The following is a 27734-nucleotide window of genomic DNA, read 5'->3' as shown; positions in this document are numbered from 1 at the left end:
ATGGAACAAGTGATGGAAGAAGTGATGGACTTAAAAACTTAAAAAAAACACATTTATGGTTTTTTTTAAGTTATGGTCCTATTTATAGGGCTATGCACATGTGTCATGTTTCCCTAGCCAATCACAGTCCTGAATAGACTGTGATTGGCCAATCACGGTGCAGGGTTTGTATTTGTGGCCAATCACAGCGCAGGATTTGGTGTGCAAATATCCAAACCTCACATATAGGGGCGGTTTCACCGCACAAAAATAATTAAGCCTACCCCATCACTGGCTTACACCACAACTGGCCTTGGGTAAGTCAAGTGTAAAATAATCAATAACAGCCTGAACAGCAATATCTACTTACATCGCATGAATGATATCCACATAGAAAGCATTATTTAAGGATTCAATGCTGTCTTTGGTCCATGTCTGGTATGTGGTTTGTTAAGAACTGTTCTCAAGGAGGCCTAACAATGCAAAAGCCTGGCCAAGATAGACACCATCTATCAAACCACTGTGTACGATCCAATAATAGATGGACTGCATTGCGATTTGCAAAAGGAGGCATAGCTCGACTCATGTACATTGCCACAACATGTGTCCTCTTCTGTGTCAAACAGTTCACATATAGCTACTGTTGGAAGGCATGCATTTAAAAAATCATGCTGTTGGGGCTCCAAGTGTGTGTTGAAACTGCAGTTGGACACAATCAGTGATAAGCCTCGATCCTGCATTTGTCTCTATATTGTCCAGTTGATTTAAAATATACATATATATTGATAGGTGGCATGTAGAGCACATTTCATAACCCTATGTCCAAAACAATACAATAATATTTTTTTTAGATTTTCTAATTTAGTTGTTATGCCAATTAATTCCTCCCCACACACATTTGTGTGTTGTCACTGCTGTCGTATCCTACTGACTCACCTGCCAGTGAGGAGCCCCCACCAGGAGGACGGAGACACTTCGTCCTACTCCTCCTGTCCAACACTCCCTGCTGACAGGTGCCACCCCAGCCCGTATGAGTACGTGCAATGTGCAACGGCCCCGCTTCTCTCCCCGAACACGGGCCAATTGTGTTCGTATAGACGCCTAATAAAGCCGGTTGCAGCATGGTGGATTCGAACCCACACCCTCCGTGGTGGTGGGCAGGTGGGCTGGGCGCCACCAGAGCGATCAATAATACATTTTAACAATTACATGACTGCCTTTTAGGTACAAGGAGTTTCAAAGCCTGGATATAACAGCACTCCATACTATGGTCTTCTGGGTAACTTTTGATGCTGAAAGAACCGAGTACACCAGATGACCCCAGGTTGACCCCAGGTTCCATCACTGTTAATGTGTCCCAGCACATCTGCAGGATGTATCTTTCATGATCTGCTGTTTCCACATGGTGTTGCTTATCCAGGATAAAGCAATTGAACATAGAAGCTGTGGTGATGGAATTTCTTTGCAAAATTCTAGTGTTCCGTTGTTTTTACAACCTTAATACCAAAAACATTTCGACTCCTTAAGAAGAGCCACACCAAGAACAAATGATTAACCCATTCTCAGATAACCCACATTTATTGACATATTTACAGTATATATATATTTATATTTTTTAAGTTTTGTTGTATGTACTGTATATTACTCTGCCCTGTTTGCACATGCATTAGTGTGGATCCCACAGGCTTACATGCTATGTTCTGCAGGTGGGAGCTCTGTAGCTGTTTCTGGACGGTCAAGAAGCAAAAGTCCCTCGCCTGCGGGGTCACATGTTGATAACATCCAGTGGTTGTTGTCCTGCTCGGCTCTGTGGGAGTCCAGGAAAGTGTGGGCTGTCACCTCGAACTCGTTGCCATACGTGGTCCTGCAGACAGAACTGTCAGCTGCAGCACTACTCTGCTGTTGTATTGGAGGTTATTTTGAACAGAAAGGATAAATTACCATAGCTTCTGGTCACTGAGAACAGCAAGAGCCTGGTTTGTCTTGCAATGCATGATGAGTACTTTGGCATTCGCCTGCAGGGATACAAAGAGGGAGGTACAAAATATGTGTTAAAATAATATAGTCCACTGGTGTTTAATTGCTATGCATTCTCTGAACAATGCAGGCAAATACTTGATGGTTATAGTATGCCCTTGGCCCCCTCACAACACACTTATCTAGGTTTATTTTCATGAATAATAAAACATTAAAATATGATGACATATTTATGATATGGGTTAGGGTTAGGGTTAATCTGAGTTCCCAGAGGTTCTCGCACAAAAACGGGAGGGACGAGAAACAGGGTTAGGGTTAGACATACAATAAACAAACTTTTTGAGACATAATGATGGGGGAGTAGAGAAAGAGAGAGAAGCAGACTTACAGGTACGGGCAGACCCTCATATTCAAGCCTCTCCTGGGGGTCAAAGTGCACAATCTTCCACCATGAAAGGAAAGAACTATCCTCATCCAAACTCACTTCCTGGAGGCGAGACACCTTAGCACACTTTGAATCAAATCACAGTGTTTAGGTGTGTGGTCAACTATGATTGCTAACCACAAACTGACCATGACTGTTGTGATGATAATTACTAAATACATTGACTTTCACTGTTCATCCTTAAGAAATAATAATATATTAATGAAGACCTACCTTCTGAAAGGTCCGCAGGTCACTGGTCAGATACAGCTGGCGAGGGGAAACAATTTTACAACCACACAGTGATGTATTAATCCCTGTGGATATATGTCTCTTCTTGACCCATCATAACTACAGAGGAGCTCCCAAGAACCAGCTCCATCTCCGAGAACAGTGCCTTGGTCAAGAGCACTGGCAGGAGCATGTCCCTAACCCTGATGACTGAGAATGTGATCTATTTAGGTACTGTTATAGCCTAGTTAATGAGGTGCAAATTCCAGTGCCTCATATTTAGAAGTCCATGAGTGTGTTTACTATGCACTGAGGTGACTCACCCCTCCAGCAAAGCCACTGGTTGTTTTCAGAGCAAAACTTTGCTCAAAATTTAGAGTTGATCCCTCCGGACCGCCATCTACACTGAACACAGAGAAGCAGTGTTACAGGCTTATATTGATGTGCGCTGTGAATGCAAACTTAAAGCGATGGTTATACACACATTACTATGAGGTGCTTTACAGGCAAGAAAGTAGAAAGTGGAAGGAACACTTAATGACTCTGTTACACATTTACTTCATTCAGACACAATTTATGTGAATATTCAAGAGGTCAGGTGCCTCTGATTGGAAGTATATTACAACACCTGTGTGTGTGTGTGTGTGTGTGTGTGTGTGTGTGTGTGTGTGTGTTTGTGTGTGTGTGTGTGTGTGTGTGTGTGTGTGTGTGTGAGTGTGTGTGTGTGTGTGTGTGTGTGTGTGTGTGTGTGTGTGCGTGTGCGTACCTGGTGATAATGAAGGCAGTACGTGTGCAGGGCTGTACACTTCTTCCAGCAGTGACTCCACACGGAGCTTGAATGAGAGGATCAGGAGCCTTGGACAAGTTGTTGATGTCTGCATTGATACTGAGGGCACTGCGCTCCCCATTTGGTCCTCCTGTATTCACCAACATCACAACATCCCCAATGTGCACCCCACCGTCCTTTGTAGCAGACAGATTCACCTGCAGCACAAGGGCACGACAGGGATACTGTCACCAGTCAGTGTAATTATGTAAATATTAAATAATATCTTTGCATGGCATGGATGCCTTTATTATCTTAAAACTGAAGATACTGTATGAAAAGCTCTTGACTGAGGACTAATTGGCCTAATATTGGGCTTTACCTGTCTCAGAATGTTCTGTTTGAGGAAGTCTATTTTCTGCACTGTGAGCTCCCCCCTTGCTTTCTTCTCCAAGAACTCTTTCAACGAATCCTGCATAAGAAACACGTTACAAGTATATTGGTTACATAGGATTCTGATTTGGCATGTGCTGCAGACAGTGGCAGCCCAATAACAGTAGTAGAGGTTCTCAATGGACCCCCAGGCTCCTCGAGGGGGTTCCAGCGGGTCTCCAGCTAAATTTGTTACAAAAAGAATCTGTTTAACCACTTTAACCCTATTTTATAGCTACTTTGTCTATACAACGTGTTGCATTGTGACGTGTTGTGAGCTTATAGATCTTTTATTTTATTTTATCTAGAATAATTGTGAATCATTTAAAAAAGTGTTTACACAAATCTTCTCTTATGGGGGTCCCTGGCACAAAATATGTTCAGATAGGGCTCTACGCTACAGCCAAATATATATCAATTTGGGAGTCTTAAACATAAATGTTTGAGAAGAACCACTGCAATATAGAATAATATAACAGACAGTAAGTACAACAGTTATAAAAGAAAGAGATTTAACGTTGATGGGAAAAGAGAAGAAAGAGAAGTTCAGAGCCAAAGGTCAATTTTACTAAGTGAGGGTATAAAGTGGTTAAATGTCTGAAAACACAAATTAACATGAAACCAACATATTAATAGAAAAGATAATGTGCAAACAAAAAGCATTATTTTACAAAACACTGATGAAAGTGATGTCAAACAACTATCAAACAATGAAAACTATGAAAAAGTTTAACATGCTGCAAATTTTAATACAATGTGTTGTCCCTGCTTCTCTCTCTTTCCCCTTAATTAGCCTGAAAAAAGCAGTGGTGGACAAAGTACTGTAGAAATACTCAGTTACAAGTAAAAGTTAGGAATTCAAAATTTACTTGAGTAAACGTACAAAAGTATTGGCATCAAAAAGTACTCACAGTACCAAAAGTAAAAGTACTCATTATGCAGAGGGTCCCATTTTGCAAGTTTTCAAATGTATAAAATGTATACAAATACTTTGAAAATAGATCTACAAGCTCACAACCAGATCGGCTATTTTCAAATGGCCGAAATGTATACAGAGCTTAAGTAGTTAATGTATGTTTTGTAATAATCAAAATCAATAAAGAAACTAGTGCCTAACTAAACTTGTCAAATAATTGTAGTGGTGTAAAAGTATAAAATTTGTCTCTGAGATGCAGTAGAGTAGAAGTATTGAACATTTTAAATACTCCACTAAAATAAAAATACCTCGAAATTGTACTTAAGTACAGTACTTGAGTAAATGTACATAGTTACTTTACACCACTGCTAAATTGGCCTGAAAAACGTTGAAGACTAGCCTACTCTATAGTCTCAACAAACCTCTTCCAAGTGTAGGTCTTCGTTCCAATTTCCGAGGCGCACGTTATGGTGGTAAGTTCTGGTATAAGCCATATCAGATATCAGATGTAATACTAAAACTGAAGAATTGCAGCTAATAGGTTAACTTCTAGTGTTGGTTACCACAGGCATAGTTTGTGTAATGGTATCTATGGTAACAGTCTATCATCGCCACTTGTTCTGACAACAGCAATGAGGTTTCTGCTTATGGTCGCTAGAGGGCGTGCTGGTCAAGTCAAGTGAGGTGGCGACACCTAGAGGTCTATGAGGGGTTTCCACGAGGTCCTAACTCCCCAGCCAAATGAGGTTTAATATAACTAATTCCATTAAAGGTAGGGTAAGTGATATTTTTGGGTTAAAACAAAAAGTATTTTGTTAAAAGGTTAAAGTACTATATTGTGATAGTAACCATTGCTATAAAGTGTTTGTTCAGTAATAGGGGCCTCCTCGTCTCTCCAGCTGTTTAATAAACAGAAAATACATTTTTTGGTAGGTGACAATATTTCAGCCAATCAGAAGAGAGTACCCATTTATCAGCTTAATTTTTATAGTGTTCCAGTTCCCATTTTGTCAGCTCATTTCTTCGTGTCATCACTTCCAATTTCACTTGTTTAATCTGTATCCTGACTGAGTTCTCTATCCTTATTGGATAAAATTGGAAATGAAACTGAAACTGAAACGAAAATGCATTTTCTGTTTTATAAAGAGCTGGAGAGACATGGAGACTCCTTTTACTGATCAGACACTCTATAGCAATGAGTACTATCAGAATATAGAGCTATTTAACACTTATTTTAACCAAAGAAAATCACTTACCCTAAGGATTTATACCATTTTTAAATGGTATGTCGTTTTATATAATCCTTATGGGGGATAATTGTGTGTGTGTGTGTGTGTGTGTGTGTGTGTGTGTGTGTGTGTGTGTGTGTGTGTGTGTGTGTGTGTGTGTCTGTCTCTCTCTCTCACCCCAACACACTTTACACATTAATGTTGAATGCAAATTAAGAACCTGCAAATTGCTCAATCCTTGTCTATTGTTAATCAAGAGTGTAGATGTCCTGTCTTTTGTGTCCATATTATTTCAGGTATTGGGTGCCTGCTTCATCTCCATCTTAGCTATGGGGGTCCCCGTTTCATCTCTCTCTCAGCAAGGGGGGCCCTGCTTCATCTCTCTCTCAGCTAAGGGAGTCCCTGCCTCATCTCTTTCTCAGCTAAGGGGGTCCCTGCCTCATCTCTCTCTCAGCTAAGGGGGTCCCTGCCTCATCTCTCTCTCAGCTAAGGGGGTCCCTGCCTCATCTCTCTCTCAGTTAAGGGGGTCCCTGCCTAATCTCTCTCTCAGCTAAGCGGGTCCCTCGCCTGTAAAAACGTTGGAAGTCCCCTCTACCCTTATGTAATATTACAAGAGATAATATACAAAGGCAGTCTGATTGAATAAATGATGGGTTTGTGTAATGGTATCTATGGTAACAGTTTCTATCGCCACTTGTTCTGACAACAGTAATGAGGTTTCTGCTGATGATCGCCAGAGGGCGTGCTGATCAAGTCCATAGCTGGAACCGTTAGATCAGATCTAGAGGTCTAGGAGGGGTTTCCACGAGATCCCAACTCCCCAGCCAAATGAGGTTTAATTTGACTAATTCCATGAACTTGAAATTGAAATAAAAAAAAATATATGAATGACTATTCTAACAATAGGGTATATTTCAATATCGGCCACTATTAATCCATTTATAAAATGTATACATCTTTTTATACAGTTCTAAATATTAAATGTATAAACAATTCAAATATAAATAAAATATAAATAAGACAAAATATTCATATGTATGATGATTTATTGAAAAAAATCTAAATCGGCTAAGTAGAAATAAGAAAATCCTGTACTCAGGTCAGGAGGAGACAGTTCGTAAACACTGAAAAAGACACACACAAAGGGTGTGTGTTTAGAGTTGCTACAATTTCATTAACATCAATAGATTAACGCTATGCACTGGCTTCACTGAGCTCCAGCAAGTATGCACTTATGACTCAAACGTCATCCTTCAAAGTGTATCTCAACATCATTCTGGTAAAGTGTCTTGGCTCCACTTGTGTCAGTGGGTAATTTCAGGTCATCACTTGACTCTTGCCAACTGCTGGCATTTGGGTGTGTGGTTCTTCTTAGACTTCATTAGTCTCTCCGTTTGTCATTCGCTGTCATCAGTGCCCGCTGGCACGACCTCTGACTCCAAAGCCATTTTTGTCACTCAGCCCATGGTTGCGCTTCTCCAGCGTGTCGCTCTTATTTTCCTCCTCCTCCTCACTATCGTCTTCCTCCTCATCACTCCTTTCATCCCCTTCCAGCTACGGAACAGAGGAGAGACAAAAGAGAGAAAAGGACAAATGTGAAGGAGAACGAAGAAGAAATGTTGAAAAGACATGTTGGGACAAAAAAAAAAAAGTGAACTAATATTTTTGCTGCAAGAGTATGCACACTACAATACCTCGCCGGAAAAGGACTTATACAGCATTTTTGCTATAAGAACGGCCCAGTAGAAGTGAAGCACTTGCAGCAAACCCAGCATGGAGTTGAAGAAGTAGTAGCCAAAGAAGGGAGGATAAAGCTCCAAAGGGTAAACCCATGTACAGTGAATCAACCTGGAGAAGATATATACACATGACATTAAACACACAAAGACACATATCACTTTTATTTGTGTAGTATTTTTAATAACAGAGCTTTTGCAATAAAATATAAGGTAACATCATCCATCAAAGAAATGAAAGCAAGTTGAAATTAGATCAAATGTACTGTGTGCGGTGTAGCCTAATTTACACTCTGCTCACAGGAAATGAAAAGTCTTAAAGGAGGAGTTCACCCAAAAAATTACTTATTCTCTATCAATTGCACACCCTATGAAGCCTTGAATCCATGGATTCTTTTTTGTTTTTGTTGCATTCCTAAGCTAATAATTTGATTCCCGTCTCCTACCGGCTAATGTATCCGGTAGGAGACACAACGTAGCGGAAATACACACGGTCATCAAATTATTGTCTTAGGAAAAAATAAATCCATGAAATCAAGGCTTCATGGGGTGTGTAATTGAAAATAAGTAATTTTTTGGGTGAACTCCTCCTATAATATTTACTATTTACTAATATTATTAAGACAATAGTCATGTAAAGAAAAAAAAAGCTGGGTTAAATGTATTCAGTGTATTAATGTAACTCACCAGAAAGGCAAAATGACAAGTCTTGTCAATATAAACAGGAGTGTGAACACCATGAAGATGACATTGGCAGACAACTGCCACTTGAGATAGAATAACATTTTTGACACCTGTCAGACAATGAGGGAAAAGTGGTTATTCCTTGTCCTGAGTTAATTGATCATCATATATTAATGTATGCATTTGAGGCATTTATCTTTAGCTTAGAGGAGAGAAGGACTTGCAACACAGGTCTTTGACCGGGATTTGAGCTCAGGACATTGCAGGACATGGGCACAAGGACTTTTTGGAAATGCAAAGATCACACACAGCTATTACAAGCACCAACCACCACTTTTACTGGGTGGGTGTGGGTGTTCAGCAAGCCCTGCCGACCCCGACAAAGTTCTTGTTCGGAATACGATGCAGCCAGTTGTTATGCCAATCCCCCCACACATGTCTCTGGCTTCCCTCGCCTGAACATGGCCAATTGTGTTCTAACCGCTAGACTCCGTGGTGGTGGTGGACAGGTACTCCCCCCGCACGCCACTCGAGCGCCCATGATAATGTTTAGAATGATGATGATAAGTATTAATGTTAGTTTTGTGTCACTGTGAAACTGGGGTTTACCTCTAGAAATATGTCTGCAGAGTCATGCGTTGCCATGACGAGGGTTCCAACGCGGATATAATTAGAAACCCAGGAGAAACCCAGCAGCACCATAGTGGCTAAATGGTGGAGAACCTGCTCCATGAAGTCCTATACACAGACAAACAAAAACATGCATGCAATTAGATCAGATGAGATGCATTGTATTTGTACATTATTTGAAAGAGTGACATTGGGGGATTCATTACTTTCTGCTTAAAATTGTGGTCAATGAATGAATAAAACCTGCATTTCATATACTGTGAATCAGACCCAGGTAACCAAATAACGCAAAATACTTTAAAATTAAACTCTTTCATTGTCTCTGTTTGAGATACATACAGTACACAACCTACTGAAACATAACAGTGCACTGACCTTCCGTTTCACATCACATGTGAGGCTTAGGAGCAGAGAGAGATAGAAGCCCATTTCGATGATGTAATACCAGTACTGAGATGGCAGCATAGACTACACGGACAATACAGACATATAGAGACACAGTATGTCAGTACTAGATGAAATCACAGATTGAAATACTATGCAACCTTTTAGGAGAGGAATTCAGTGGATTTACCTGTTTAGGGAAGCCTGCCCAAACCTCCCTCAGATTATAAAACCAAGGTTTCTAAAAAAAACACACAGAAGAGCAGTATGAGGGAGGTGATGAAACACATTTAAAAAGCAGTGCTGAGGATAGACCAACATGCCCATACATGTTAGCCTAGAACAGAGTACACTACATCAACTGTCAGAGAAAGTGTGAGAAAAACCCTGCAGCAGGTGGGGAGGGGGGGGGGGTAGAAAGTCATTGTCTCATGTGTGTGATGAAAAAGAATACTACACCAAAATATTCTAGAGACAATGGCCTTCATTTATCAAACTTGCAGAAATCGAAAAATGGGCGTACGCCGAGATCACCGCCACTTTCGGGATTTATCAATCTATCGTGACTTTGACTTGAGCGTACGGCCCAATCAAATCTCACGTCTGGTCACGATGGAAACAATCCAACATAGCCTATTTGCAATGTTATACTGTAAGTTAGGTGGTTAATCATTCATCCATTTAAACAAGTGCTTTAACAGTCATTCAGATAAGATTGCAGATCTGGCTCAGACCTAGGCTATACGAGTGCTTATGCGAGAGCATTTTCGGGAGTCGGGACCGGCGCCGCTGTAATCTTTTAATGGACAGTGAGGTCTCCAAACGTATATACAGTAGCTAGTAGCGACGTCCACTGGAGTTATGTACAACCTGGGTTAAGGATAAAAACCTGATGCTCCAAACCTGCAGGTGATCTTCACGCTGTGGATTTGAGCCACGGGATATCGGAGATATAACCATCCCAGCACACACCAGCTTTCATCCATTAATGTTTATGCATTCATTCATCAATCACTCCATAAACTTTCAGATTATGGCTGCCTTGCCAGGCTATCTCTCATTAACATGGCATCACAGCAGCCCATGACTCACAGGTAATACATGATTGCTTTATTTTAGTTTAATTCGAACGCGCACTGCGCACTGCTCGGTAATGGGTTAAATTCATATACAATATATTCCATTCATGACGATGTGATTGGTGTCATTTATGTAGACTACTATTTGACAAAGATTGTACCGTCACGGAATACATGGTAATCCCACTGGCAAAGACTGCAGTTACCACAGTGTGCCAAAATGTGCACACACAGTTGGCCAACTGTGTTGCAAGTAGGTGTGTGTGTGTGTGTGTGTGTGTGTGTGTGTGTGTAGTCGGACGCGGACATGACAGGAAACTCTTTCTTATTGGCTTTCGATACTTTGTTTGCTCATATTCCGGTTCATGTCGTAACATCTGGGCGTTTTTTCATATTTATGAAGCCTCCGACAATTTGTACGCTGGGATTTTCATGTGCGTGATGAAGTGGATAAAGAGTACCACATCAAAGTATTTTAGCGATGATGAGGAAGTAAAAGATTCAGTACTAGTAGCAGTGATACTCACATCATAGACAGCGGAGATTCCCCCAATGAATGCAAAAAAGTAGAATGCACATCTCCAACTGTGAACAGGCAGACAATGTGGTCACATAGCAACAGATGCTCACACTTGCTCATGTACTTCACACACATGCATATTATATGCACAAACAAACATGCACAACATGCTGACCTGGCTTCACGGAACTTTTTGCGAAGGCCTGGTCGCTCCTGGTTCCTCCTTCGCCTAAACCAGATTTGAAGTCTTCTTTCTGACCAGCTGGTCTTCTTACACAGAGAACTCACATCAGCCTGAGACACAAGAGAAAGGATTTTACCAGCCACACCGTTTCCACCTACCATTACATGGCTGTATTGCCCTGAAACAACACTAGAAGATATAGTGGCAGTGGCATCCTAATCTCGCTTAGCCAGATGATCTGAGCCAGATGTCTGCCTACTGAAACATCGGCCTCCATCAACGTCCCAATATGAAAGACTTCCCTAAAGTCTTTGCGATCTCAGATTGTCTGGCTATGCGAGACTAATTGTATCCTGGTGAGCAAAGTTTAATCAAATGATCATATTTAACAGTATTAACAGGGCCAAACATTTCCATTCATAAAGGGTATAGCTCTTTGTGTTGTCGATCTTCACAACAGTGAGAGTGAGAAGCTCCCTCTTAACCACTTGAACCCTAGCATCCCTATTATGGGGGGAAAAAATGCAAAAAATAGCTGATCTATTAATAAGCTCACAATCAATCGTGTTGCCACGAGATTTGGTGGAGGGAAAAAGCGCAGCAAGTACAGAGGCAACTTGTGTCCAGGGTTTAACAGAGTTAGAGTAGGGTGGTTAACATACTTGCGACGGGACTCGTGACTGGTGGCAAAAGTATTTTTCTAGGATGTGGTTGGGCTCAGCTGGGAGACGCACTGCATCCCGGATTCCCAAAACACTAGCCAGAGGAGAGCCCACATACCTACAACAGCACACATCCAACAGAAGAGGGGGGGAAATTAAACTCTACAAGTCTGGTGATAGCTCCCCCCCATGCGCACACACACACATTATGCATACACATTATGCATACAAGCATTTAGACCAGTGTTTCTGAGACTTTATCTTTTCAAGGACCCCCAGTATGATATGAATTCGGCCACGTTTGATGCAATTTCTTAACTCTGAGACCCCAATCTTCAATGTAATCTTCCTCAGTGTTAATTTAACACTCCGACAGTGCACGAATGGAACCAAATGGACCTGTGTGGTCCACTTGGTTCCATTTGTACACATAGTTACAGACCTGTAAGGCTCCATTTGGTTTCTAACCATCAGTCAAATTCACATTTACATGCGCGCAGCCGCACACACACACACACACTCTATCTCACCTCTCAAACAGGCATCTGGCGAGGAGCAGACCCAGGGCACAGGGCAGAGTAGCATAGAGATGGGAAGGTTTTGCATACACCAGTCCGTCGCGGTCCTCTAGATCAGACCAGGTGAGGTTACCTGGCAGCCATAGACGATCCCACCACAACCACTCAGTGACTGACTCCAACATGCTGCCATCAGACATGGAACACAACAAAGAGGGGGACTTCAGTCAGTCTATCTTACCCTTTGGACCCACAAATGAGGGATGTTGTTAATAGCAGAGGGCCCCCCTGGGCAGTACACAGTGTACTGCCCAGGGGGGCCCTCTGTTATTAACAACATCACTCATTACACGTGTTTATGCTGAATTCTGCATTGCATGCTGCACAGACAGTCGGTGTTTGTGGTGGTTGTAAAGCGGACAAGCCTAACAGTGGTGGAAAAAGTACTCAAATTTTTTACATAAGTAAAAGTAGCAATACTGCAATGCAGAAATACTCTGTTACAAGTAAAAGACCGGTAATCAAAATGTACTTGAGTAAAAGTACAAAAGTATTGGCATGAAAATATACTTAAGGTACCAAAAGTAGAAGTACTCGTTATGCAGAATGTCCTGTTTAACAAGTTACCATTGTGTCTAAAATGTATAAAAAATATTTTGAAAATAGAAGATCAACAAGCTCTGAGCTTGTAGATCTGCTATTTTCAAATAGACAAAGTTTAAATAGGGCTGTAGTGGTAAATGCATGTTTAGCAATAATAATCAAAATCTACAAGTAACTTAAGTTTTCAAATAATAGTACTGGAGTAAAAGTACAATATTTGCCTCTGAGATGTAGTGGAGTAGAAGTATAGATACAGACAATTAGAAACACTCCAGTACAGCAAGAAATCCTCAAAATTGTACTTAAGTACAGTACTTGAGTACATGTACTTAGTTACTTCACACCACTGCCTACTACACACTAAACTTTGCTGCTGTTAAACAAACTTCCAAGTGGAGCATGGGGCGGTGGTTTAAGCCGACTTTAAGCCCGCCTGAGGTCCCTCTCTGTCGGCATGGATCACTGGCATTTCCCCCTGATGCAGAATTCGGCACAACACCTAGATATTAGTTATGACTGATCCCCCGTACACACAGCTGTTCGGCATTTAATCCTTTTCCAAATTCACTTTAAGCTTTAAAAAAAAACATACATCACAGTTATGCACCGTTTTTTTCTTTTCTTTTCAGGAGCGCCTTTAACAAACTAGTAGCTAATACTTTTTCTCGTCAAGTCTGTAGAAAGATGTTAAGGAACACATACTGTATCGGGAGGTTGACCGTTGAAGATAAATGAGGGATCAGAGACGGGTATCTTTGTTGAAGTGAGTCTGACGACGTCAGTTGTTATGCTCTTGTGATTGGCTGGAGACCAGCAAGGATTGTGGGTATTGTAGTCAGTGGTGGGAAGTAACCATGTACTGAAGTACAATTTTGAGGTACCTTTATTTTACTGCAGTATTTCCAATTTTCAATACTTTTACTTTTACTACACTACATCTCAGAGACAAATATTGTACTTTTACTCCTCTACATTTATTTGAAAACTTTAGTTACTTTGTAGATTTGAATTATTGTTACAAAACATACATTAACCTCTTCAGCCCTAATTAAACTTTGGCTATTTGAAAATAGCAGATCTACAAGCTCACAATGCGTGGCGGTGCAACGCATTGTGAGCTTGTAGATCTGCTATTTTCCAAAAGGTTTTTTATACATTTGAAAACTTTAAATGGGACATTCTGCATAATGAGTACTTTCTACTTTTGGTACTTTAAGTCCATTTTGATACCAATACTTTTACTAGAGTATTTCTACATTGCAGTATTGATACTTTTACTTAAGTAATTAGACTTTTTCCACCACTGATTGTAGTAGATGTCATGGAAGCGTGCGAACGTTACGATATAAAACTAGAAAAAGTGCTCCTCGGAGCGCAGGTCTCCGCCAGGTCAGGTACGTTATTTTGGCCTCCTGGTGGCGCTATAACAGGCCAATGTGAAAAGGGTGGCATTTCTTCCTCGGCCAAGTGGGCGATATTTTGGTTTTAAACCCAATGCTGATAGGGAACCTGAGAATGTCAATGAGGTTATCTGTAAACTGTGTCTGGGTAAGGTGCAAGCATCTGGAGGCAACACTTGCCTCCAGATTCACCTGCTATCGAAACACAAGAGTGAGGCTGCAAGATTGGGTCTTGCTGGAAAATCTAGGCCAAATGATTGGCACACACATACACATACACGCACACGCACAAGCGCACACTCACACGCACACGCACACGCACACGCACACGCACACGCACACGCACACGCACACGCACACACAGGTGGATAAGAGAAGGAAACTGGCAACAGTAAATAAGTCTTTGCCTAAAGGAAATTGGAACCCAATACTTTCCTCAAATTTCCGCATTGTCATTTATTGTGTATAAATTATAGATACTCTTTGTTGATCCCTGTGTGTCATCACAGCCCGCAGTAAGTGTGAAAAACACGACAGGAACAGCTAAATAGCTTAACAATAGAAGTACAAAAATGCAGTGGTGTAAAGTGACTAAGAACATTTACTTAAGTAGGCCTACTGTACTTAAGTACACTTTTTAGGTATTTCCAGTGTTCAGTACTTTTACTTCTACTCCACTACATCTCAGAGGCAAATATTGTACTTTTACTCCACTACAATTATTTGAAAACTTGAGTTACTTGTTACTTAGATTTTGATTATTCTATATACATTTCAAAATACTTTTTCCACCACTGCAAAAATGGAATAAAGACAAAAATAAGAATAAGACAGGTAGTTAGTTGAAGCAGAACATATTTTAAAGCAAAAGAAAATAATAATAATAATATGGTCCAAACTCCCTTGTGGTATTTGTCACTGTATAGTTGCATACAATAGTGATATATATATATATATATATATATATATATATATATATATATATATATATATATATATATATATATATATATATATATATATATATAATACCAGGGAACTTGGTATAAATGTATGTATATACTTATTTATTTATGAACGAGTACTGTACATGCTGTTTTTCTACAACTGTTGTCCTGTACCTCCATCAAATAAAATGAAATGTAATAAAATAAACTGGTGTTAAATAGCTGGTGGAAAAGAGAAGTAAACGGGCACTGATAAATACATCACAGTTTTAGGTGAAGACATCGTGAACTTATGAGGAAGAGAATCAAACTGATGGTGGAGGTTGAATGAACTCAAGTCAAATAGACAGTTTGTCAAGAGAGAGAACTCTGTGTAAATCATGCTGTACAGAATGTCCATGTTGCAAGTGTGAAGCCTGTGAGGTTGCGTGACAAGGAAACAAATACATTTTCCAAAGGTTTCCCCTCTCTCTCTCTGTATCTTGTTCCATCTGTGAACATCAAGTTGAATATCTAGTTTTGGATAGACAATGGTCTAATTGTACAGTACAGTACTCAAGTACTGTACTTAAGTACACTTTTTAGGTATTTTTACTTTACTGGAGTATTTCATTTTGACCAAGAGGTCTGTGCCCAATATATTACGGTCCCTTGCCTGCTTTTGGGTACCGACCCACTGGTTGAGAAACAGTGCCGTAGAGCAAGGGTCTTCAATGTTTTTTTGTTTTGTTTTTGTTTGTTTTTTGGTGACCTTTTTCATCCCGCCGGGGAACTTGTTTTCAGCTTGACCCAGCTGAGTGCTGCCCACAGAGGAGCGCGGAGGAGGAAGCAGTTCAAATCAAATCAAACTTTATGTATAGATTACGTTTACATAAAACCAAAGATTGCCCAAAGTGCTGAACAGAAAGAAACAAAAATATCAAAAAATGTGTTTTACATAAGTCGGCCTCCTGGTGGCGCTATAAAAGGCAAATGTGAAAAATGCAGGGCAGATGTTTTTCCTTGGCCTCTAGGGAGTGTGCGTGCAAAGTTTCTGGCAGATCGGTGCAGTTATAGTTAAAAACGCAAATCGGCCTGTTATAGCGCCACCATGAGGCTGATTTAAAACATTTCAAGTGGCATTTCTTCCTCTGCCTAGTGGGAATGTGCGTGTGAAATTTCACTGAAATCGCAAGCTGCGTTTATGATTTGAGGCATTGTGTTCAAAACGGAGCAATCCTGCAAACTTTGGGAGCCAATCTTAGCCAATCAGGATGGAATCTGGAAAATCGGACAGATCCGTGTTGATCACATGACTATAGAGATACTGTGTACTGATTTGCGTGTTTTTTGGACAAAATCTGTAGGAGTAATATCCAAAAATGTGTTTTGCAAAAGTCGGCCTCATGGTGGCGCTATGACAGGCTGATCTGAAAAATGGGGCAGAGGTTCTGCTGTGGCATCCAGGGAGTGTGTGTGCACAGTTTCACAGCGACCGGGCCAACGGTGGCGGAGATTAGCTGGTCACAGACAGAAGGACGGACGGACGGACGGACGGACGGACGGACGGACGGACGGACGGACGGACGGACGGACAGGGGGTAAAACATACTCTCTCGCCATGCCGTCGGGCTGGCGGAGACAACAATCCTTCTCCCAATGTTCAAATATGTATCTTTAAAAGATAAAGATAACAGTAATTAGATAGATAACAGTAATTAAATAATCTATAACCCCATTAAAGATTATGAACCTACACGATATGGTTTTGACAAATTGTGATGTTCAATCAATGGGCGGCTGCTATGGGGAAAAGGTTACAGGATAGATGGGCACCAATAAGGAAGAGTGGACAACTGATTGATTGATTAAATATTTTATTAAACAGAAATGCAAACTGCACGAGTATACAGTCATAGACTTAGTCGGAAAGGATAACACAAAAAAAGTCCAGTGGACTTGTTTCCATTGAGGTCCTATATATTCATCAACATAGCATAAAACATAATAACAAAATACAATATTGTATATATCATCACAAATAGAAAACACTATATGTACAGAGTAGAAAGGGGGGGGTGAAACACATTTCTAAGGGAGAAGTGATATTAAGTATATAAGGTGGATTTTCATGCCTGTTTTAAAGGAAGCCAGTGATACACATTTTTGCCCATGTTTGTTTTATAGGTGGGTGTTGCCGGATCGGTGTTGTCACTCCCTCTAAGCATTGTGGCTGTGGGTGTCGTTCACTTTTTTGGGGTATTTAGTCAAATATGGGGGTATTGAGGGTATTGAGGGAATTGAGGGCAAAGTCGCATTGACTATCTTGAAAGCCAATCACATTTCTAATTGCTTAACCCTGTCTTCTACCCTGAAATGTGTTGGAAAACACCTATGTGCTAAAATTGGCTCTTTTTTTGAGGGACAGCGAGTGCATTTTCCGGCAGCGGCTGCTGCCGGTGGCAGCGGCGGCGGCGCCGGCTGGAGCTGCCGGTGGCGTCAGCTTTGGGAGTGTGCTGCGTTTGTGTAACGCAGTCCCCACTAATATTATTTACGATTCTGTGCCTATCGGTACATAACTCGGACGCCGCTTAGTCGAAGACCATCGGCCGGTCGTCGCGGGCACTCGCGCCTGGAGGCGCTCGGGCGCGACTCCTTGGCCTCAAGGTCTGCTGATTCGGCGCGGCTCCGTCATGGTCCAAAACTATACTTTATCGGCGGAAAAAGAAGTTGACTGCCGCTCCTCCACCGGCAGTTCCGCGACTGCCGCTCCTCCACCGGCAGTTTCCGCGGCAGTTCCGCTGCTCCGCCGGCAGCTGACGCTCCACCGCCGGCAGTCACTGCCGGGAGCTGCCGCTCCTCCACCGGAAGTTCCGCGGACGTTCCGCGGCTGTTGCCGCTGCCGGAGAATGCACTCGCTCCTTCTGCTTTTTTTTTCAAAATGTAAAAAAAATCATATTTGGAAAATGTTTTTAAGTAAAGTAAAGATTAGAACATGCTTAAACATTCAACAATTCTAGGTCTAATATTTCTACAATTGCTACAAATTGCTACAAAACCTGTATATCCATTCATTTTGGGGCATAAACAAGAAGTTGAAGGATAAAATCTGATAATGAAGTGCTGTGCTTGTTCACATCATATACTTGACTGAAGACCATTCTTTATGTAATTTTTACATTTTGGACAAAATAGCAAATTTTACATCGAGGTGCCCAGACGTCCCTAGTGCCCACTTATCCTGTATGCCATTTCATGTCATTTTCCAAAATGTAAATGGGCAAATAAATATTGGGCCACATGATTTCTTTATTTTACCTAATGCTAGTCTATGGTCATTCACTACACAAATGTCTGTTTATTTGGTTTATCTACACTTTATCACTTATTGCTACCTAGTAGCGTACCACACCTGCATTATAACCTTTTATCACCTTACTTGTATTATACCATGATATGTTGGACAATGTTTGTACAGACTGCTGCACCATTTCCACAAATATTAATCTTAAGTGAATAAAAGAGAGATAGTATATCGAAGGGCAAGAGATAACAAAAGGTTGAGGTGACACTAGCGTTGGCAATGATTAAAGAGAGATTAACATCCCGCTCCCTGTGGACTCTGCCCGTCTACAATGCAGAAAACATTGCAAAAAATATTTGCAAACTGCAAATCCTCATGAGGTCTACATGGACATTTTAGGATTATGACTAATGATCAATGATCATGTCAGGGCAATAACAACCATGCACATGGAAACAACCAACATACCTGGAATAAATGTTGCCTTTGGGACAGACAAGTTTCAACAAGGGACACAGAAGAAAAACAAGAGGTAGTTTGTGTCATGTGTAAAAAAATATAAAATATGCAGTCTCACCCTCTGCCTTCACCAAGAGCTCTGAATAGGCTAATATTCTACAAAATGACTGAATGCACAATCACTTTTACCATGCCTCCACAGTCCACGCACGCACGCACGCACGCACGCACGCACGCACGCACGCACGCACGCACGCACGCACGCACGCACGCACGCACGCACGCACGCACGCACGCACGCACGCACGCACGCACGCACGCACGCACGCACGCACACACACACACACACACACACACACACACACACACACACACACCTTCAGAGCAGTGTAGACTGTGTGACAAGCCAGTGTCTTCCAGCTACAACTATTGATATCAAATCCCACTAGACCTGGGAGAGAATTTTCAATGATTGTGCTGCCATTATTCCAACACCCTGGACATATATTAAAGCACACACACACACACACACACACACACACGTGTGCACGAGTGCGCGCGCGCGCGCACGTGTGTGTGTGTGTGTGTGGACGGACAGTGTGGTCACTCACCTGATAGTGGGAAGAGGCCGTAGCCTACTTTTCTCCCACTCTGTCTTGTGTCGACCGGTTGACTATGTGATCACAGTCTCACATTGCAGTCCTCTTCAGTTCAGCAGGGGAAAAAAACGTGGGTTTTGTTTTAAGACTGCTGCCTGAGCTTAGTTGCAGCAGTTATCAGAGTAGTAAATAGTTTTCATACACCCTCACCTGGAAGAATTCCCTTGGAATGCTGGTAGGACCCCAACAAAGGCCCCTTTCACTGCTGGGGCCAGGAGAGGAGAGGAGGGGCCAATGCAGGTAGTGGATAGAGCAGATAGACAGAACTCACTCAAAAAGGGTAGAAGAGCCAACAACACATACACGCACACGCACACACACACACACACACACACACACACACACACACACACACACACACACACACACACACACACACACAGACACACACACACACACACACACACACACACACACACACTCGTCTGTATTACTGTCAGAGAAGATAATAATACCTGGGCACTTCAGAAGAGACTGCCCAAATAAAATATACTGGAGCACTCGACTGGTCTGTACGTTTTTTATTGTTTTGCAGGGGTGACTGACGTTCCGACCTGCGTCTTCCTCAGTCAAACCTGTTTGACTCTGACGTGCAGACCAGTCGAGTGCTCCAGTATATTTTATTTGGGTAGTGTCCAGGTATTATTATCTTCTCTGATGCAAGTTGTCCCTGTTGAGCCACGACGAGCCCTTCTACCTTCTGCTGGCTGAAGCGCGTAGGACTTCTCTTTGTCTGTATTACTGTACTCAACATTTTAGGACGGTATTGAAAATAGCCGAACAATAGCTGAAAAATAGCAGATCTACAAGCTGACAACGTGCCACGATCGGCTATTTTTCAGTGTGTGACATCGCCGCACAAGTATAAAATAGGCAAAACTCTAACCCTAATCCCTAAACGTAACTTCTAAAAGCCTATAATTCTAACCCTTACCCCAATCTGAATCTTTTTGAAATTGTAAACGTATCTCAAAAAATATTTTTTCAACATTAAAACTATATTTTTTCTTCTGAGGACCAAGGTATATAAAAAGAAGGTGCGGCCATCTACGTCATTTTCGTCGGCTGGGAGCCAAACTGCAGCCGTGGAATACATTGGTGTCTATGAGAGCCAGGTGGACCAGCTTAGAACAAACACTATTTCTGAACAATTTATAGATTTATAGAGGTATCTAAAGAGCAAAAAGTAAGTTTCTGAACGTGCCATAGTATCGCAAGACTGTCCATCATTGACCGCCTGACAACCAAATTTCGCGATACTGCAGAGCCAGAAACGATACATGCCACAGTTTAGATGCCTCAAGAAAATTATGTACTGAGCACATCGAAAAACAATTGATTGGAAAATAGCCTATGATATGTCTTCTTTTATATTCCTGAACCGATTAACTGACAAAGGACGCAATCATTCAGAAAGCTGGTCCAGCTGGCTGCCATAGACTCCAATGTATTTCACCGAAATTCCGGTTCCAGTTTTGGCTCCCATGCATGTCAATGGCGTCTACCTGTACCTAACACACACACACACACACACACACACACACACACACACACACACACACACACACACACACACACACACACACACACACACACACACACACACACACACACACACACACACACACACACACACACACACACACACACACACACAGAGGGAGAATGGGGTGTGCTGCCCCCTCATAAACAGTACAATAAAATGGCTTACATACCCATCTGTGTAAAATCTGTTTAATAACTGTTGTTATTTTCCATAAAAAAAATACAAATACAAATACAGCAACACTATATCACCCATGGTGGCTTGTAAGGGAGTAATCTTGAATTGTTCCACCTATTAATCAGCAGGTGGCAACAGAGTCAACCTTTTTCAATCTGACTGGTTTTCCAATCATACTGTAACATATACATGTATATATGTATGAGGAAAGCTATAAAAATGAGTTCTTATGTTATTAAACTTTTCATTATGAACAGAAAGTATTTATTATAATATCAAAACACAAAATATAAATAGTAAACCTACAAGCTTAACTGTTTCAACTGATACTAGTTGTGCTGTATACAGAGGGGGAGTGCTACATGGCAGCAGTGCTACACGTGAGAGACTGTTTCTAGCAGAGAAACTGTGGCTATAGGGCTGTGTGTGGTAAATAACAACAACATAACAAAAAATGTAAATAAAACAAATCCAGTAGAAAGTGTGCGAGTCTCAACAATATGTCCTTCAGGCGTGGCTAAGAGAGTTCCAGAACCCGGCACTGGCGCTCTGAATTGTCCACCACTCCCCTTATTCAGAAGATCAACGCTAAACCATCAAATGGTCTAGTAAAGTTACAAGAACAGAAGGTTCTATGACTTTCCTATCATAAAGAAAAACAGATCCTGAAGTTAGCAGACATTGTTGCAATACTCCAGGATTGTATCCAGTAAGATAAGGAGGGTAAAAAAAGACTCCCAGGTATTGCATATAGAGAGAGTGAAGCCTAATTCATACTTAATTTGAAACTAAGTATTCACCAGGATTGAAGGCGTAGGGAGAGGTGAAGCTTGAGGCACCACCAGAAGGGTTGAAGCTCAGCTGTAATCTCCTCCATGTGTCCACTCTCCTTCAACTCCTCCCTGGCCCCCTCCCTCTCCTCACACTGGGGTGTCACGCTGCAATTCACTAGGGGAAGGGGGAACGCGGTCTCCCAGCTTGGTAAAGCTGGTGGAGTGGCTGGGCTTGGCAACGCTCTCCCCGGTATCGGGCGCTCTCTGACGGGCGGGCAAGGTGGAACACCGGCCTTTGGCCCTCGAGCGCGAAACTTGGGGCGGAGGACCTCTCAGCATGAAGAGTTCACTGGGCGACGGGGCTTTGGGCTGGGGGGTCTCGGGGTCGGCAGGTGGGGTCTGTACTTGATGTGGGGATGTGGGAGACGCTGGTGTGTGTGGAGGGGAGAGGGGGTCCGATGAGACCGCCGCTGGACCACGTGGGCCCCGGAGAACCAAAGGAACCAGAGGAGTGTGTGTGGCCATCTGCTGGAGCCTGGTGAGGCTTGTGGACTGGCTTGGGCGCGGCAGGCTGTAGCCAGGTTCAATGCCTCTCTGATGAGAAGGCAAGGTGGAGCAGCGGGTCTTGGGCCTGGAGCCCGGCTCTCTGGCTGGAGGATCTATTAGCTTGAAGAGCCTGGGTTCAGAGGCCCGACTCGCTGCAGCAGAGCCTGTGATGCTGTGGGATGAGTCTCGCTTAGTTGGGGGATCAGGGAGGGATGCTAGCTCTTTGAATTGATGGTCTTCCTGCTTGGAAACCGAGCGGGGCAACTCCACATCTCCCGACATGCCTGATGAGGGTTCCTTGTCTATGATATTATGGAGGGGAAAAAAGAAAAACAGACAAAAAAAAGTTAAGTCAATCAATCAATAAAGTTAATCAACAGACGTTTGCAAACTATAGAAAATATGACACAATATGAAAGATACAGGGGATTTTACAGATATTGTTTGTAAAAAGGTTTTGATAGGGGAACATACAACTGAGAAGGAATCACACAGAGCAGTCTCTCCTCACCTAACAGTCCCAGCTCTGCCATTAGGTCATCCAGATTAATATCAACATGTTCCTCTTCATCTGCCTTCACTCCAAAAAAATGGTCCTCTTCGTCTGCCTTCACATTAAAAACATGTTCCTCTTCATCTGCCTTCAGTCCAAAAATGTTTTCCTCTTTATCTGCCTTCAGTCCAAAAAATTGTTCCTCTTTATCTGCCTTCACTCCAAAACAATGTTCCTCTTCATCTGCCTTCATTCCCAAAAACAATTCCTCTTTATCTGCCTTCACTCCAAAAAAAAAATCCTCTTCATCTGCCTTCACTTCAAAAACATGTTCCTCTTTATCTGCCTTCACTCCAAAAAAATGTTCCTCTTTATCTGCCTTCACTCCAAAAAAATGTTCCTCTTCATCTGCCTTCACTTCAACTTCCTTCTCTTCTTTCCTTTTGTCTCCATCTCCTTCTTTGCCCTCTTTTCCTTCCATCTCTTTATCACCTCCATCAACTTCTATATTAACTTCTTCTTTGTCCTCCTCTTTTTCTTCACGTGTTTCTGCATCCCCTCCTACTCCTCCTCCTCCTCCTTCTCCTCCTCCTCCTTCTCCTCCTCCTCCACCATCATCCTCTATTCCTCCTTTGTTGCCACCTTCTTCGGCTGACTTCCTGAGCTCTGGGTAGCTGTCACTGCTCCTGCTGGGTTTGTCCAGATCCATTTCGATGGCCACCTCCTCCAGCTCCTGCTCCTGCTCTCGCACTTGCTTCTCCTCCTCTTCCTCCTCCGCCGCCTCCTCCTCCCGTTCCTCCCATCTTCCCTCCTCCTCCCTCTCAGCCTCCGTTGGTGCCTCCACCACGATGCTAATGTTGCCGGCGTAGCATCTGGAGGCTCTCTTCGGGGAGTGCTTCTCCGTCTCGGTGCTCAGCAGATACTCCATCAGGAGAGCGTTCTCTTTCTTCAGCTGCTCCCGCAAGGAGCGCGGTACATCTGGGATCATCCACGCCACCAGCATGCTTAGGAACATGGCCAAATTCTAAAAGGCACGTTAAGAAGAGAGAAAAAAACACAGGGTATTGTGTTGGTGAAACGGATAAAAGTGTCGTCTTGAAATGAGAACACACAAAAGGGAAATCTGTAATTTACTGCTGCTTGAATCGGGCGGCCGGGCAGCAATAGCTGAATGGGTAGAAAGGCTGTTTTGAAAACGGGTTCAATTCCCGGCCCCAGCAATGTGTCAAGGTGTCCCTGAGCAAGACACTCAACCCTTAACACATTGAATGCCAATCGCGTAGATCTACGCGAACCTATTTAAAGCCGCAGCGTGCCAGTCGCGTAGATCTACGCGAACCGCCGATTCCCATGTTAATCGCCCAAGGTGCACTTTCCGAATTTTTTTGATCCATTTCCGTTTCCGGTTTTCGGTCGGAAACGGAATTATTCGGGTTCCGTTTTTTTCGATCGTATCCGCTTCCTGTCTGGGATCCTGTTTAAAACTCGATTTTCTCGGTTTGTTGTTTTTCTCCTCGCTGATCACTGTTTAGCGTGTATCGGCTGTAGCTTCAAGATGGCGGCTCGCATTTGGAAACTGTTTTCGCTGGCAGTTTCTCACGGATCCGCTGTGTGTTTAGAACCAAATGAACGCGCACTTTTAACTTATTTAGCGAGGTCTGTGGCGACATGATAAAAACAAAAAAACAACAATAAAACGCTGGCACTGGTGAGTACATTATGAGATTAAACTCTGGCATGGAATGTGTTAAAGGGATACTTCACTTTCGGGCCGGGGACACATTTAAAAAAAATATTAAAAATAAATGAAAAAAGTTATGGAAAATTCATGGCCCCCTCACACATTAGTAGGACACTCTAATGCGTGAGGGGGCCATGAATTTTCCATAACTTTTTTCATTTATTTTTAATATTTTTTTTAAATGTGTCCCCGGCCCTTTAACTGTATCCCTTTAACTGCTCCCCCCTGCGCTCAAGTCTGACCACCTGGGCAGCAATCAGCTGGGTGAAGCTGAAAACGGAATGTCCCCCATGGGATCAAATAGGTCTAAAAACATAATATTATTATTATTATTATTATTGCAGGAGCTGTGCCACTCTATTCAAGTGACATTTCGTGAATTTGTCCGTGGCAGCTTCGGCGATATGAATGTCACCAGCGTTTGTTAAAGGAGCAGTTCACCCAAAACATTACTTATTTTCTATCAATTACACACACTCCAAGAATTCATGGAGATGTATTATTTTTTGTCGCATTCCTGAGCCAATAATTTAACTACTCCTTTAAGCATAAGGTATACTCTCTCAAGACAGATTCTGCTAATAGCTGAATCTGTCGGCGCTACATAGGCTATGTGAATGAAGCGTATAAACAACGTGGATTCGGTTTTTTTGTTTGTCTTTTCTTCTGTACCTAAATAAACCTTTACCGCAACTTATACTGAATTAAATGTAACCAAGTTTTGTATTGATTATTTCAATATTACAATTATACATACATTCATGTTCACTGTATAGCTGTTTAACACAAAATGCCTAAAATTCAGTATTAATACTTTATAAGACTTCCTAAATTAGCTTATAATGCATTCTGCATACATTATTCATAGGAAGTCTTAAGCAATAATCTAGTCTTTTCATACCTGGAAGAAGATGACAAAAGCCAGTCTTGCAGCAAGGAGAGACCAGTACTGTTTTGAGAAGGAGTAGGGATCCCTTGACCAGGGCGGGTCTCTGTAGTCCCTATACCTAATACACAGAGATAGATGGAGTTAGATTTTTAAACATACTAGAATCTTCCTGGAAACGTCAATCCGTATGCATACTCAGGTTTATAATATTATCCTAGCTGATCTCATCCCTTGAGATCAGCATTGGTTTCTCAGAAAGCAAAAGGGTCAGGGTTAGGGTTAGGGTCAAAAGGCCACAGTTGATGTCGCGTGAGGGGTAAGCAGCTCTCTTAAGATTTAAAGGAAGGATCAAGTTTGGTCAAGGTTGGCAGCGTTACCAGGGTTGCCAGATGAGCGTGACCTAACCTGCACATGGTGAAGGGAAGGATCTTTCTTTGAAGGGAAGGATCTTTCTTTGAAGGGAAGGATCCTTCCTTTCACAAGGTGAAAGGAAGGATCAAGGTTGGTCAAGGTTGGCAGCGTGACCTAACCTGCACATGGTGACGCCGTTGATGAGCGTGGACGTCGGCGCCGAGCCTGACTGGAAGTTGCTGACGTTGAAGTAGGACAGCGAGTGCTCCGTGTAGCCTGTCATCGTGCCATTCGCGCTGTACATGTACTGGTACAGCATGCGAGGGATGAAGTCGGACGTGAAGGAGATGACGAAAGCCTGGGAGCCGAAAGACAGAGGGAGATCACAATGCTGCATGAGATCACCTGATCACCTGTAAGAATCATCGCCAGGCTGTCACAGCATCAGTCACAGTAAACAGTGAACTTATCAGAAAATCTTTTTTAATCATTGGGAATAATTTATGGCGGAACAACACACCTCTAAATCAAATCTTTATACAACATACAACAAAGAAATACAGTATAACCAACACACATCTTCCAAAAAGTGAATATGTAGACACTGAACATATATAAATGAAGCTTATAATTGCATATAGAGAGTATGCACATTTTCCACCGGGACACGCCCCCCCTCATCTAGACTGAGTGGAGTGGCAAAACATTGAGCAGCATGGAGCATTGGAGTTTGGAATCGCTCGTTGGAAATCGCTCAATGGTCCTGCGTACCACCTGTTTCTAGACGTCACATAATGCAGGAGGCAGCAGGACGTTACGTTATAGAAAACGAGCGCTTCCAAACTTCCAAACCAAAAAAATAATCACCTGCACGGAATTTATTGACAGAAAGTAGCTCATAACATGTCTACGGTGGATTTTTATGAAACAAAAACCTTGCAGATACAAAGAGGATAATCAGAGCTTTCCGTACAGCTGCCATGTTGGTGAGTTTAACCTTGTTTAATACAATCAGATAGGACTTTTCTGTTTGGATGTATGGGTATGTTACGTATGTAAGTCAAGGCCAGAAAGTAGTTTTTCGCCACTCAGTAGGCATTCCCGCATAACTTCCGGGTATGATGATGTCACGCGCATAGCCTCTATTGGACATGAGATGATGGGAGTCACTGAAAACCTTTGAGGGGAAAGAGTTATCACTTGTTATGCAAGGATGGCTGTGGTCTAAGTGTGTCTCAGTGCCCAATGTGAACAATCTAAACACACACACATGCCCTCACTTACATTTGTAATGACAGAGAACTTGCTGATCCCACTGAGAAGGTCGTGCCAAATCCCTGGAGATTGCATGCATCACGAAAAGAGACAAAAAAGGAGAGGGAAATGTGTGTATCCATGTGTGTATGCGTATACAGGTGTCCGTGTGTGTGTGTGTGTGTGTGTGTGTGTGTGTGTGTGTGTGTGTGTGTGTGTGTGTGTGTGTGTGTGTGTGTGTGTGTGTGTGTGTGTGTGTGTG

The 27734-nt window shown here is 42.3% G+C and overlaps 3 protein-coding genes across 5 annotated transcripts in view; all 3 read right to left on the bottom strand.

The window, feature by feature from the left end:
- Positions 1-1665: 1665 nt before the first annotated feature.
- cfap161 (cilia and flagella associated protein 161) lies at positions 1666-5219 on the bottom strand (the record flags this gene model as incomplete). The annotated part of the gene is made up of 8 exons (XM_080437220.1): positions 1666-1843; positions 1921-1994; positions 2345-2467; positions 2615-2650; positions 2935-3016; positions 3378-3595; positions 3760-3849; positions 5148-5219. The coding sequence occupies 8 exons, from the start codon at positions 5217-5219 to the stop codon at positions 1666-1668; spliced, it is 873 nt and encodes a 290-aa protein (XP_080293346.1).
- A 1783-nt stretch (positions 5220-7002) lies between these two features.
- cers3b (ceramide synthase 3b) lies at positions 7003-13706 on the bottom strand. Of its 3 annotated transcripts, none has more exons than XM_080437913.1 (11): positions 13657-13706; positions 12364-12537; positions 11834-11951; positions 11163-11281; positions 10995-11052; positions 9579-9629; positions 9380-9472; positions 8984-9112; positions 8378-8484; positions 7649-7802; positions 7003-7508 (listed from the first exon to the last, which is right to left on the bottom strand). In XM_080437913.1, the coding sequence occupies exons 2-11, from the start codon at positions 12534-12536 to the stop codon at positions 7365-7367; spliced, it is 1146 nt and encodes a 381-aa protein (XP_080294039.1). In that variant the 5' UTR covers position 12537; positions 13657-13706; the 3' UTR covers positions 7003-7364. The 3 variants fall into 3 exon arrangements, with proteins under 3 accessions (XP_080294039.1, XP_080294038.1, XP_080294037.1); XM_080437912.1 differs by having other exon boundaries at positions 13547-13678; XM_080437911.1 differs by having other exon boundaries at positions 12364-12593; positions 13547-13666.
- An 8639-nt stretch (positions 13707-22345) lies between these two features.
- Positions 22346-27734, bottom strand: part of ano2a (anoctamin 2a) — a gene marked incomplete at both ends in the record, with an annotated part of 28726 nt that continues 23337 nt past the window's right edge. Inside the window, 6 exons of the mRNA XM_080437219.1 lie at positions 22346-23046; positions 23256-23720; positions 23850-24261; positions 25880-25985; positions 26398-26576; positions 27503-27555. Of these exons, the coding sequence (XP_080293345.1) occupies positions 22346-23046; positions 23256-23720; positions 23850-24261; positions 25880-25985; positions 26398-26576; positions 27503-27555 (1916 nt within the window). The remainder of the gene's footprint in view (positions 23047-23255; positions 23721-23849; positions 24262-25879; positions 25986-26397; positions 26577-27502; positions 27556-27734) is intronic.

The sequence above is a fragment of the Gymnoscopelus braueri genome (genome assembly GCF_963280865.1).
Source record: "Gymnoscopelus braueri genome assembly, chromosome: 9".
Taxonomy (NCBI): Eukaryota; Metazoa; Chordata; class Actinopteri; order Myctophiformes; family Myctophidae; genus Gymnoscopelus; species Gymnoscopelus braueri.
Note: the sequence above shows the minus strand (reverse complement) of the source record. Positions and strands in the feature narration are given on the sequence as shown.